Source organism: Nyctereutes procyonoides, unplaced genomic scaffold (assembly GCF_905146905.1).
Source record: "Nyctereutes procyonoides isolate TBG_1078 unplaced genomic scaffold, NYPRO_anot_genome, whole genome shotgun sequence".
Taxonomy (NCBI): domain Eukaryota; kingdom Metazoa; phylum Chordata; class Mammalia; order Carnivora; family Canidae; genus Nyctereutes; species Nyctereutes procyonoides.
Window position 1 is genome coordinate 32,315,027 of NW_026575020.1, and position 13,462 is coordinate 32,328,488.

Genomic DNA, 13,462 nt, shown 5'->3' on the forward strand with positions numbered 1-13,462 from the left:
CTCTCATGAATAAATAAATAAAATCTTAAAGAAATATATATATATATTTTTTAAGATTTTGTTTATTTTAAAAAAAAGATTTTGTTTATTTATTCATGAGAGACACAGAGAGAGGCAGAGCACAGGCAGAGGGAGAAGCAGGCTCCATGCAGGGAGCCCGACATCGGCCTGGAACCCCGGGTCTCCAGGATCACGCCCTGGGCCAAAGGCAGCAGCGCTCAACCGCTGAGCCACCCTGGCTGCCCAAGAAATATATTCTTTTTTTAAGTTTATAAATTTATTTTTTATCCAAGAAATATATATTCTTAACCATGAAAAGCATATGTTGTCTTCTCGTTATCTTTTTACTGTTGTATCATAGACTGTTTTTCCTGTGACCTTATTCAGGTGCACCTGGTCTGTTTTGTGCACCTTCTGCATCCTTGTGGGGGACGGGCCCTGGGGGTGGGGGTGCCAGGGTAGAGGTGCAGCGCCCCACGGACGCCCACCTTGACCACTTCTTCATCAGTGTTGTGAAGCCATGAAATACACTCCGTGAAAGGGAGCGCAGAGGCCACGGGAGGGTGTTCCTGGGGTATGCCTGGAGGGGGAGCAGAATTCCCAGGGACAGCGTGGGGGCAGGGCAGTTCAAGATGTGATTCTGGCGCTGGGGACAAGCTTGAATTCATTTTTGATTCTTATCTAAATTTTAGTTGACACAGAATGCGATGTTGGTTCCAGGAGCAGAATTCGGTGATGCATCACTTACCCATAACGCCCAGCGCTCATCCCCGGTGCGCCCCTCAGTCCCCAGCACCCATCTAGCTCCTCCCCACAATCATTTTTAAAACGTGTAGATTAGAAGCGAGAATGCGGACAGCAAAAGCTACAGAGAGGCAGAAGTGCCCCAGCAACACAAGACTACGGTCAGTAAAGCTCCGGGACCAACCGGGAGGCCGCGGGACCCGCGCCCTGGGCGCGCCTCCCGCGGGGCTGCTGCCCCCGCCCCCGCCCCCGCCCCCGCCTCGGCCCATCCCTAACTCGGCGCTCGGCTGGGCACGCCTGCGGCGTCGCCATGGAAACGCGGCCCGAGCCCGCCCCGCCCCGCCCGGCCGCCCGCGCGTCCCCGCGGCCCCTCCACGGCCCCTCGGCGCGGGGGACTGGGGCGCCGGCCTGCGACGGGGGCCGCCGACGGGGGCGGGAGGTGACGGCGGCAGAAGGCGAGGGGGCGGGAGGGGCGATGGGGACTCGGGTGGCCGGGGCGGGAGTTGACGGGCGGGGGGGCGGTGCGGGCGACGGGCAGGAGGTGAGGGCGGGCGGGAGATGGGGGGCAGGAGGTGACGGGGCCTTCGGTGACTGGGGCGGGAGGCAGTAGGGACCCGGGTGCTGATATGGGGGCAGGTAGCGATGGGGGGGAGGCCCCGGGTCCTGCACGTGGGCAGTGGGGGCTTGGACAGGGTGACCAGGAAACCCCTGGGTGAAGCAGCTGTGGGTGGAGGACCCAGGATGCTGGGGAGGTAACCAGAGGTGCCATGAAGGGCTCTCGGGCCCAGCCCCGGGTGAGGAAAATCTTGCATGGCTGGGAAGGCACTGGGAGGGCGGTCGGTGGATGCTTCCATTTGGTTTCCATCTGAGGTCATTGTCCTGTCCAGCCTAGGGGTCTCCCAGCCGCCTGGAGCAGAAAGCGGGTCCTGGTGGCGGAGCGCCCAGCTGCCCCCCAGCTTGGGCAGCCTAAGCAAACCCCCTCCCAGGCGGGGCACCTGCCTGGACGGGTCCTGAGACCTGTGCTCTCACTCAGGTTCTTAGGGCTTATTTCCCAGATCTGGCCTCAGGCGCTCCCAGAGGCAGCCTACCCACCATCCCTGTTAGTTCAGAAAAGCACTAGGAGTCACAGGTGTGCCCCTTAAATGCAGGCTCATCATCTGGGTCATGGGACAACAACCGAAATCATGACACGCTCCAGTAGCTTGGTTGGATGCTCTGATCCAAAATGAGTGGAGACTGTGCGCCATAAAGCCTCCCCAGGACGCTGGGCCATCTCCCGACCTGACCACACGTCCATTTCTTTGTAGCATCACCCTGAGCAAGAGCAGAGGACACGGCACTGAGCAGGCACCGGTCCATCAGAGTGGCTCCGTGGCACTGGATCCGACCCAGACACAGATCCTTGGAGAGCGGATATGGGGACGGAGGTCACCGTCTGTCTAGCTGGACGATGTCCCCTCCTGCAGGGCACCAGATACATCTTTTCAAGTAAAGTGGGCCAAGCCATGGGGTCAGAATCGCCATAGACGCCCTACCGGTGCCCCCCAGGTGGGTGCCTCGTCCCTGGCAGCTGTACATCTGATAAAGCTCGGGCCAGGTCGCCAGGCTCCTCTCAGGTTCCGTGGCAATGCCATACTCCCAGGGGTATTGCTTACACGTGGCCTGAATTCGTCGTTTTTACCAGAATTAAATAAGAAATCCTCAGACCAGACCACTGAAAAAGCTGTTGATGAGCGCCGTTAGGGTAAAGCAGTGGGCGGTTGTCCACGCTGAGCACTGGCTCAGAGAGGCCCGGCGCACAGGAGCCCAGGCGCAGGGAGCTGCCGGCCAGTGATGAGTGGCCGTGTGCCACTGGCTGAGAAAGCCCTGTCGGAAAGCTACGCCCGGCTCCGGTACCGGGACACGTCGCTTCTCATTTGGCAGCAGCAGCAGCAGCAGCTGGAGTCTGTGCCCCCTGGGACCTACCTGAGCAGGAGCCGCAGCATGTGGTACTCACAGTACGGCAACGAGGCCATCCTAGTCCGCGACAGGCACAAGCTCGGAGTCCCCCGGGACACGGGCCAGTCCAAGTTCTGTACAATCATGTAATTCCAGGGAGAAAGCCGGGCCCGGGCCCTAGGCTGCGCAGAGAACAGGCCATGATCCACTCAGTGGCCTTGGTGGTTTCCAGTCCTTACTGGGAGATTCTGAACAGTGAACGTGATGACCCAAGAACCCAAGAGTCCCGGCAGCGGCTCCCAAGCCCTCTCCACAGTATCACCAGTCCACAGGCCCAGCGGACCTGGGCCCTGGGCTCCATTCTAGCCCCGCCAGCGCTGCGGGCCCGACCTGCCCGGGGCACCGCTAGTTGCTGCTTTTCTCTTAGGCTTCTGAGCAAGACGGCCACCCTGGCTTCCCACCACCTTTCCAGAAGTTTCTGGGTTTTCAGTTATTGCCTCCTGCCTGTTACAGAAGGGGGCAGGTCTAGAAAAAGAGGGCAGAATTAGCGTCATGAAGGCCAAGCAGGAGTAAGCGGGCAGCAGTGGGCTTTCGCCAGCAAGGCTGGCTGCGGAACGGGCACCGTGTGCTGTGCGCCGTGGGAGCTTCTACACCAGCTTCCGGGCACTTGGGGGCGAGCATGCGAGCGCATCCAAAAACATCACGGAAACCAAGACTTATCTTCTTCCCAACCAGCTGCTGACAGGATTTCAGATGTCATCACAGGACTGACAGGCAAATTTGGCCTCTCTGCGCTGAGGCGGCAGCTGGTCACCCATGGGGCGCTGGACATGTGCCCTACAGGACACCACGCAGGCGGCCTCGGTGCATCTGGGGGCAGTTTCTGTGAGGCATCTGCAAAAGATGTGCCCGTCTGTTGTAACTGAAGTCTGCGTGGCTATGTAAATGTGGGAATAGCTTTTGTCAAAGCTGACCTTTCTAAATAAATAATCTTTGGGACACTTCTTCCTTTCTCACTTGTTTTTATCTGTTTATTCATAATACCTTAATCTGGCTTCAGGTTTGTGTTTTTCAGTAACGGTAGAATCTAATGGTTGCTACAAACCCCGTTATAGAAATGCATAAAGCAGAGCCAAAGTGTGCTCCCCAGACAACCACCAGCAGCCCTGCATGTGCAATTGCGCACGGTTCTGAAGGCGTGGCCTGCACCGTGCATCTCGTTGTGCGGGTTCCCTCCTGCCCAGCTGTACAGATGGACATCTATGTCCTGTTCTCAGTGTCGGACTAGCAGTGCTCCTGTGAGCCAGCAGGTAGGCAGAGATGCTTCCCACTGCAGCTGTGCATATGGCATGTCCTGAGCTTCATCATACGTGCTTCTCTTTGCAGGTGTGCAAGTTCACCAGCAAGCCTCCCAGAAGTGGAACTGCTGGATCAGAGCACTCCCCAAATGTTCAACGTCTAGCCAGAGGCCTGGTCCTTAGTGACGGATCCTCAGTTTGCCTGCTGCATGGGGTCAGGAGGTCTGAAGCCACATTTCCTGCATCACCTCCCAGAGGTAAAGAGAGGGAAGCGTGTCCCATCTACACGGAACAAGACCTGCAGTCAGCAGCCCTGACACTGGGATTACCCAGAGATAGTTTAGGGCACGCCTCTGTGGTTCTTCAGTTTAAGTCCTGCTTGGGAAGATAGCAGACTTCAGGGACTCATCTGGAAGGCCTCCGTGCTGCATGTAGACCTGCCCCTCAGGATTGGCCTGAGAACAGGAAGTGGTTAGTGTGACCCAGGCATGGAGGCAGTACCTGGGAAGACAAGCACTGGCTGCGGCTAGTGTCTGCACAGGTCAAGGGGTGCAGGTGACCCACAGGCACTGGCCGCTCATAGGACAGCTGGCGCTAAGCTGCTTAGAGCACAAGAAGCCACCATCTGCTGGAGGGAAGCCAGGGTGGCTGGCTTCCATGACTGGGCCACCGAGTCCCCGTCCTTGGGGAGGTCAGCCTGGATGGGGGGGTAGGCGTCTAGACAAAGATGGTGTGTTCTGATGGGTCACTGGGAGGGTGCCCGTTGACAGCTGGGGGGCGCCACCAAGAACCCAGGACGGCTCTGCAGCGCTGGGCACCAACAGCCGCGACCGCTCAGAAAACAGCATCAGAGTGCCAGTCTGCCATCCATTCCTCACAGGAGCCTCTCTTCCATGCTGGGCTCTACACGCAGTGCAGGAAAACTTCAGCAAACATGCGACTGTGCCCACAGGACAGCGTCTGCCTCCTGCCATCTGGGAACACGCCCTGGAACCAGGCTCAGCAGTGGATGGAGCTCGGGGGAAGCATCTGCCTGGACAGGAGGGAGCAGCGAGCGAGGACCGCAACATGACCAAGGTTGTGATCCTTTGAAGAAAGGCTACGACGAGTGATGTTCCCCAAATCCTGGTGCCCTCCCACGCAGGCTGAGGACCAGAGCTACTTCCAACAGCTGAACGTTCCAGGGTGCGAGCCCAGGAGCCGCTGGAAAGCACAGGCAAAGGCACATACAGCCACCTTTTTTTTGTTGTTGTTTTATTATGAAAACAAAACAAATGCCCCAGGAGAAGGGTCCTTGATTACCAGAAACATCAAAGAGTACTTTCTACCATTTTTATTCTGTTGTGTTGAGGCCAGCATTGCAATAAACAAGCTAAAACTACTTACATTGGACTCATTTTCAGTAACTGACATTTACAGGAATATACTAGAAACGGCACTAAAAAGTTTTTAAGAAAAAGTTACGGTAAACTTGCATGCACATCATACAGAAAAGTAACATTTTAAATATAAAAAAGAAAACTTTCCGGAAGCGTTATGCCAGTCCTGGGGACCAGGTTACACTGGGCGGCACGGCACGCGTCCTTCTCTGGGTGGGGTGTTTCCCAGAGGGCTGTCACAGACGTGGGTGTTGCAGAACAAAAACAGAAACAAAAAGAAAACATATCTTACAGTTTGTAAGCAAGATGATGCCACCCCAGCACGAGCAGGGGTCTCTGCCCCCCACCCTGGGCCTCCAGGGCTCCCGTGAGGCCCACCTACTAAACACACGGTTCCTTCCCCTCGAGAGGAGGCCATGGAGAGCTGCCCTCAGGTTCTCCGTGCCACAACAGTCCGGCCTGACTGCGGTCTCCCCAACACGCAGAAACCTGGAGACGGCTGAACCTGTGCATTGCTGCACAGGCTGACCTCGAGGGGGCCGAGGATATACCCCGAACTCTGAAGAGAAATCGGCTTTGAAGTCTGCACGGAAAGCCTCAAGAAGCCACAGCACCATCGAGCTACACTGCTCAGAATGGATGGCAGCCCTCTGTGCCATGGCGGCCAGCGGCCTCCTCCCGGGGGGCAAGGGACAGAGGTGTTCCAGAACCCGTGTGTCCCGCAGAGCCAGCGGGTGACCAAGTACTCTGAAATGCTTCCACTGTGCTGGGGGCGAGGACCACACACTCCCCACCAACCTATCGGCTCACACAGGCGACCGCCCCCCGCTACGCCTGCAGCTGGACAGGTGCTCCATGGGAGCCCCCCGCACCCCCCAGGCACCCTCTGCTCAGGGAGGTGCACTCGCTGCACGTTGCCAGAGAGATCCTGCTGTAAGACCATCCGTCGTGTCATGTATTAATTCCTTAAAGTCCTAGTTTAAATATTCCATTACGGATCTGCTTAGAAAACACCTTTGAAACACAAGGGTAACTCTAAAAAATGTCAAGTTGAAAATCCACATATATTTTTATTATAAACAAAACTTAATGAAAAGTTTAACAAACTGGCTCAAAACTCACCAAGCGTCAGAATCACCAGCAGTAAGAAACATGGTAACCCGCCACCCGCTGCCTCATCGGTTCCATGCCCGGCAAGGGCATCTGTGATCCTAAGGGCCGGTGGAACCTGAATCCACTTTAGGATTTTTATAGACTGCCCCCCTACTAGGATATTGATGACCTGAACCCCCCACCCACTCCAACCACCTGGAAACTCACCACCGGACCACAGGTCAGGCCACCCACAGCTCCGCCCCCAGCACCCACTTCCAGGAAGTCCTCACGGGGAGGTCTGGGACAGTGCCCTGTCTGTTATTTCTGTGCTAATGGGAAAACGCTCAAGCAGGGAGCCCAGTGTGGTCTTTAGGGAGCAAACCCTCCCGTGGCCAGAGGCTCTTCCACCCCCGGGAGAGTCTGGCCAGGCCACTGTTGGCTGGCGGGAAGGCTGCACTGGAAGGCTGCACAGGGCCGCAGGAGCCCTGCACCAGGGGTTGGGAGGTTAGGGGCGTCCCTTTGGGGGGCCTGGACGGCTGGCCCCTGGCACTCTCGGCCGAAGCCACAGTGCTCCAAGCTCAGGCAGGCAGTGCGGGGTGTCCCTGCGCTCAAAGGCCACAGGGCAGCCTCTGGAAAAAATAAAACCAAAACATAACCTTCTGTTAAACTCTGTATATTATTATTATTATTTTTTACAATAGAAAGTTAAAAATCAAGACTTAGATTTACTATACATTTTTTTCTCTCAGATTACAAAGTTTATATTATATAACTGGGGTTCCCTAAATTGATTTCTTTTAAAACAGTCCTAAAGAGACCAGAAGTGAGTACAAAAGAACTCAACACACAAAATGTGAAGACCGAGAATGCGCTGCAGCTGGAAGTTGTCTACGCCCGCACGTCTCCCAATCCCGCACACGGGCACGGAGGACACACAGAGCCCTGTGGGGCAGGGCCCGGGGAGGGCGAGCGCGCAGACGAGACAGCACCGGACAGGTGGCGGGACGCCAGCACCTGGAGGCCACGGGTCCGCCATCGGAGCAGGGTCTGGGGCTCTCCTCGAACCACTGAAAAGGCCTGCATTTCTTTTTTTTTTTTTTTTTTTTAAAAACCACCAATGATGTTAATAAATAAAGTGTTCATATATACACGAGACTGGGAGAAGGGCTCCAGAGTGTGCAGCAGCGGCAGCTCACGAGTTGGGGACACACATGGGGCTGGACTTTCGTAGAAAATTGCTGAACCTTACAAAAAAGTCTCCTTTAGTTTTTTTTTTTTTTTAATCTTTTCTTTTTTTTTTTTTAAGTTGAGGTAAAAGTTTCAGTGTATGGAAAGCTGCGCGTGGCACACGCGGCCCCCGTGTTCCCTCCCAGGAGCTCCCGACGCCCCTCCCTCGGTGCCCACCTGCCTCTCCCCACCCCTGCAGAAGCCCGGACTGGAGCCCGCAGCACCTCCACAGTCCCCCAACCCTGCAGCAAGAGGTGACCCCAGCCGCGGGGCTGAGCTGGGGGGACAGAGACATCGCCTGTTTGCAAAGCTGACAGCCTTCGGTGCAGTACCATCTCAGAGAAACTTCCTTTCAAACAATGCTTTCTGGAGCTACAGACCAGGTTGGGCATAAGAAAGGGGTTTTGCAAGAAACTTCAGATCACATCTGACATTTTTTTCTACGGTCATCAGGTCAGCGTTTGAAGTTGCCGTCTCCAAGCAACTCAACTCAGTTACGAAGGGAAGGCTTTATGCAGGTTCACACCTTCTCATAAAGCCTCACGTACACACGAGAAAGATCTTTGACCTATTAAAGCAAAAACTGGAAGATACCGTAACACTGAGTTTAAAAGAAAACCTGCACGCCGTGGAACCAAAGTAGTATATTAACCAGAGAAAGGAACACTGCAGAGTTTCGGCGTGTGCGACATCGCTGGTTTTGTTCTGATCTGCGAGTCCAGAGCTCATTCTGAGTCGCTGCTGTCGGAGCTGGATCCGCTGGAACTGCTGCTCCCGGACCCGGAGGAGCTGCTGCTGCTGAGCCGGGATGGCCCTCCCGAGGGCGCAGAGCCCGCTTTCTCTGAGGGAGACGCAGCAGGTGAGAGGCACTCCCCACGCACCCCCATACACCCCTGCACTGGCTGGGCAACCTTTCCCGGAACATCCACTGGCCTCACACCGACCCGTCACGAGCCTCGGCCCAGCCTGCTCCCGACCCAGTTGGCTCCATCAGTATTAACCAAGTATTTGTTGGAACAGATGCCCACACTAATGAAGTTATGGTTCGGTAGAGAAACCATAGAAGCCCAAGAAAGGGGTTGGGCCCTCATCTGGGTTCCAGGCACATAGCCCCTAATACCTTTGTGGTCCTGAGTGATAACAATGTTTTTGGTTGTTTACAAGGAGCCCCCAGCCCCCAGTGGATCACACTCGAGTTTATGCTCATGAGTGACTTAGGGTATGGCTATCACCAGAAAAACTGGGTGATGGTGGCTGGGAACTCCAGGGAAGGGAGTTCCAGAGGTGCCGGAGACAGAGTGCTATAACACTCTCAATTCCCAGAGCCTCTGGGATGGGGAGCACGTGAGGTGCGGGGAGGGTGGCACGCCCACAGAGGGAGGGAAGCTGGCACCCCCGCCATGCTTTGCCCTGTGCATCTCTTCCACCTGGCTGTTCCTAACTTGTATTCTCTATGAAAAACTATACAGTAAGTTTAGCGCTTTCCTGAGTTCTGTGAGCCATTCTAGCAAACTTTCAAATCTGAGTGGAGGGTCATGGGAGCCCCAGTGTAGAGCCTATTATTGGTCAGCGGCAAGGCAGGCCCAGGACCTGCACCTGGCGTCTGAGAGAAGGGCAGTCTTGTGAGGGTGAGCCCCCCCACCTGCAGGCTCTAAGCTAACTCCGAGTAAGCAGTGTCACACCTGAACTGAATGGTCGGACCCCTACCTGGAGTTGGGACTGCAGAACTAGTGTGAGCAAAAGCCCACACATTTGGTGTCAGAAGTGTGAGTAAAAATACCTCAGGGGTCAATACAACTATGGAAATACGCCAGAGTCTACAAAACCCAAATGCAGTCCACTAGGAGGAAGTAATAGGGCATGGGGGGAGGTCTGCAGTGTGAAGATACCCATCAGTCAGTCACCTGATGGGTGGCACCTACTCTGCAATCTAAGGGGACCCTCCCCCTTCAGAGGGAGCAGACAGGGCAAGCAGGACCAGGCAACGGGCGGCACCCAGCCCCTCTGTGCCTCTGACCACTCACTACCTGGGCCGCACCATCCCTGCGGCTGGGAAACAGGGATTTGCCCTTTCTTGCAGGCTCGAGAAAAAGAGATATGCAGTCAAGTCACCTGCTCACCTAAAATAAGACCCTGTAGTCCAAAAGCACAGGACCTGGGGATAGGGAGCTGGAACCTCTCTCCTGTCTGGGACAGCCAGAAAACTTGCTGCCAGGGGCCAGGACCATGGGGTCTAGCCCTAAACACCACAGTTGGGCCCTCCCGAAGAGTCCTCCCTGGGGGTTCTGGCACAGGGCGCTCCCACACATGCCTTCCATCTGCTCAGCCTCCATGCAGGACGAGGGTCCTGGTCCCCAGTTCACAGACTCAGGAGCTTCATCTAAGGGCACAGCACCTCTCAGCTGGTAGAGCCGCAGACAGAAGCCTGGATCTGCCGGCCATTCCCCTGCCACTTACCCTCCCTCCTCAACAGAGAGAAGCAGTTGGGGCTGCAGCATGACCCCATGCCTTGGCAGCAGTGCGGCCCGCACACAGTTACCTTTCTTGGCAGGCTTCTTGTTGTTGTTCAGCTGTCCACTGACGTCCTGTAGCCGCTTCTCTAACTCCTTCTTCTTTTCCTGAGCTAACTCCTCCTTCGACTTGGCCGCCTGCTTCTTCCCACTTGTGGCTGGAGAAAAGCACAGAGCTGAGATGGTGTGGTGGGACAGACAGAGGACAGGTGGCCACCACAGGTGCATAGCTGCCGCCAGGTGCCATCCAGCCATCCCGGATGCTCATAGCGTGTGCTGGGCCCCCACAGCGTGTGCCACTGCCTCTGAGTCTGAGGAGAACTTACCCAGGGTCAGGTGCACCTGACTGCAAGGATCACATGACTCCATCCAGGAGGAAGCACGTGGGCCCACTGACAGGGCACACCCCCGGTGTTCCCTGGGGCCAGGGCCACTGCCCAGCTCTCTTGCTGCCACAGGGCTGCCTCTCACTCTCCAGGACCTGCTACCCCAGGCAGTGCCTTGTCCCCATCCAGTAAAGTCACTGACTTCCTGGGCAAGCCTGGGCTAGCCTGGCAGATGTCTATCCTGGGAGGTTGGACCCTCACTCCAGGCAAAAGGGAACTAACTGGTTTGTCCTGGCTGGGGACCATCAAGAGGTCACCTGCAACCTTGGTCCCAAATGGAGCCCCAGGAAGGCTTGTGGTGGCAACCTTAACTGGCACTTGAATGAATGGGGCCAACCCAGTGGTCCTGCCCGTCCCGGTGACAGCCAAGGCAGGCAGGTGCTGCCCACCTGCCCCACAGCAGGGAAGATGGGCCCAGCTGAGCAAACAGGTATCCTTAGGGCACATGGTGGGAGTGGACAAGGAGAGTGACCTGCCCCACTACCTGGCTTTCCCCATCTAGGCCTACAGGAGAGGGGAGGAGGGGAGGCAGGGATGAGGGCAGGGATGGTGAGCATGGTGCTCAGCCCCCACAACTTACAGAATGGCTTCCTTTGCTTTTTCTGTAAACAAGACTTGACGTATCTCTCTAGCTCCCGCAAAGTGGTTGGTTTCAGAGTCTCAAAGTCAATCTCTATCTCATCGGGGTTGGAGTCCCTGAGCGAGGGCTCCCGGGACTGGATGATGTGTACCACCCGGCCCAGTTTCTCCCCGGGCAGCCGGTTGATGTCTAGGCTGAGCTGGCGCTTCTCGTCATAGCTCATGGGCAGGCCTTCTTCCTCCTCTTCCGAGTCGTAGGAGGCTGATGCCTGCTTGCCACCCTTCTTCGGCTGCCTGAGGCACAAGGCAAAGAACATCGTGGCACAGAGTCCCCACCCCTTTCTCCCCAGCCCAGAGCCCCTACCCCCTGTCCTCCCAACACCCGTGGAGCCCCCAGCCCAACAGAGCCCCTGCCTCCATCCCCCCAGCCCAACAGAGCCTCTGCCCCTCATCCCCATTCTGTCTTGGCCTTCTTCCTTTCCAGAACCAGGCTCTTTTACCAAGAGGCAAGCCCTAAGTGGTGCCCCAGGACAGAGAAGCCAGGTGGACTGTCTGAGCGTTGCACATGCGCCTGCAGGGAGTGGACAGAGAAGACTCTGTTTCACAGGTCAGAGCAGAAGTTGCTCCCAACTTGGGGATTTCCAGGCCTTGGCCATAAAAGACTGTAGTGGTCAGTTCCTCTCAACACCCTACAGGCATCTCATTCAGCAGGTCAAAAACTGATCTCCATATTCAAATAATCCAAAAGGAGGCAGAAAAGGGGACAGAGGAATAAAAACCAGAGGGACAACAGAAAATAATAAAATGGCAAACCAAAATGCAATTTATCAATCATTACATTAAATGTAAACAGTCTAAACACACCAACTAAAAAGACATAATCAGGATGGATAAGAAATAAGACCCGACTTACATGGGTCTCAAACCCTACGTTAAGTACAATGACAGAAGTAGGTTAAAACTAAGGAGATGGGGAGAAACCCTGCAAATGCTAAATGAAGGAAAACTGCAGTGGCCGTGTTAGCTTCAGATAGCAGAGACTTCAGAACAAGGTCAGGAAGAAGAGGGACGTGGCATAGTGAGAAAAGGATCAACTGACCAAGAAGACATCACAGTGCTCAATGTATGTGCCTCTGAAAACCAAGCTTTAAAACGTATGAAGCAAAACTGATAGAACCAAAGGGAGATAGAAACATCCACAATTACAGCTGGGGAGTCAACAGTTCTCTCGGTGATTGATAAAGCAAATCAGCAAAAAGAGAGGAGACCCCAACAACATCATCAACCAAATTAACCTGACATGCAGGCAACACTCAATCCAACAGCAGAACACATGTTCAAGTCCACATGGAACATTCCCCAGTTCCCAGCCATAAAATAAATCTTAACAGGAAGTATCAAGATCACACACAGTATGTTCTCTAACCCTAATAGAATAAAAAACCAGTAACTGAACCATGTCCAGAAAAATCTCCAAATACTTGGAAATTAAACAACATACTTCTAAATAACCTGTGATCAAAAAGGATGTCTGAAGGGAAATTAGAAAATATTTTAAACTAAATGAAATCACATATATCAAATTTGTGGAGTACAGCTAACGTAGTGTTTAGGTAGAAATATATAGTATTAAATGATTACATTAAAAATGAGGTCTCAAATCAATAACCCTAGTTTCTACTTTAAGAGAGCAAATTAAGTCCAAAGCAAGCAAAAGGAACGGATAAAAATAAGACCATAAAGAAAAGGAAGTGAAAGCAAGTAAAACCCAATGACATCAAATACCGGTAACAGCCAATAAAAGAAATCATTTTCTCTCCAGATTCACCAAGAAAAAAGACAAATTACCAAAGAAAGGACACCTCACTAGAGGCCCTACAGATGTTAAAAGGACAATACGGGCACACGTATTCCACAATTCAGGTGAAATGGAGCAATGTCTCGAAAGGCACAAATACCCAAAACTCACTCAGGATGAAACTGATAACCTGACTAGTCCGGTACCTAAAAGATAACTGAATTCATCATTAAAAACTTTCTACCAATGAAAACTCCAGGCCCAAATGCTTTCACTGGGGAATTCTATTTAATACTTAACAGTTAATGCCAACTCTATAAATCTATCCAGAAATCAATCAATCTATCCAGAAAATAGGAGAGAACACCTCCCAACTCATTTTCAAGGCCAGTATTATGCTGACACCAAATCCAGATGGACACTATGAGGAAACCTGATTTCTGCCTCTCCTCTGAAGGGGAGGATGGGGGGAGGACAATACTCGAGCATTCCCACCACCACCTCTCAA

At 54.1% G+C, this 13,462-nt stretch overlaps 2 protein-coding genes across 3 annotated transcripts in view; one reads left to right on the forward strand and one right to left on the reverse strand.

Annotated features, from left to right (window-relative positions):
• Positions 1–850: 850 nt before the first annotated feature.
• BRD3OS (BRD3 opposite strand) lies at positions 851–6,129 on the forward strand. Of its 2 annotated transcripts, none has more exons than XM_055319004.1 (3): positions 851–905; positions 2,052–3,992; positions 4,069–6,129. In XM_055319004.1, the coding sequence occupies exon 2, from the start codon at positions 2,578–2,580 to the stop codon at positions 2,830–2,832; it is 255 nt and encodes an 84-aa protein (XP_055174979.1). In that variant the 5' UTR covers positions 851–905; positions 2,052–2,577; the 3' UTR covers positions 2,833–3,992; positions 4,069–6,129. The 2 variants fall into 2 exon arrangements, with proteins under 2 accessions (XP_055174979.1, XP_055174972.1); XM_055318997.1 differs by lacking the exon at positions 851–905 and adding an exon at positions 1,074–1,183.
• Positions 6,130–6,273: 144 nt separating this feature from the next.
• Positions 6,274–13,462, reverse strand: part of BRD3 (bromodomain containing 3) — a 34,048-nt gene continuing 26,859 nt past the window's right edge. Inside the window, exons 10-12 of the mRNA XM_055318985.1 lie at positions 11,158–11,450; positions 10,221–10,349; positions 6,274–8,522 (exon numbers count right to left, since the gene is read on the reverse strand). Coding sequence (XP_055174960.1) covers positions 8,407–8,522; positions 10,221–10,349; positions 11,158–11,450 — 538 coding nt within the window. The 3' untranslated portion in view covers positions 6,274–8,406. The remainder of the gene's footprint in view (positions 8,523–10,220; positions 10,350–11,157; positions 11,451–13,462) is intronic.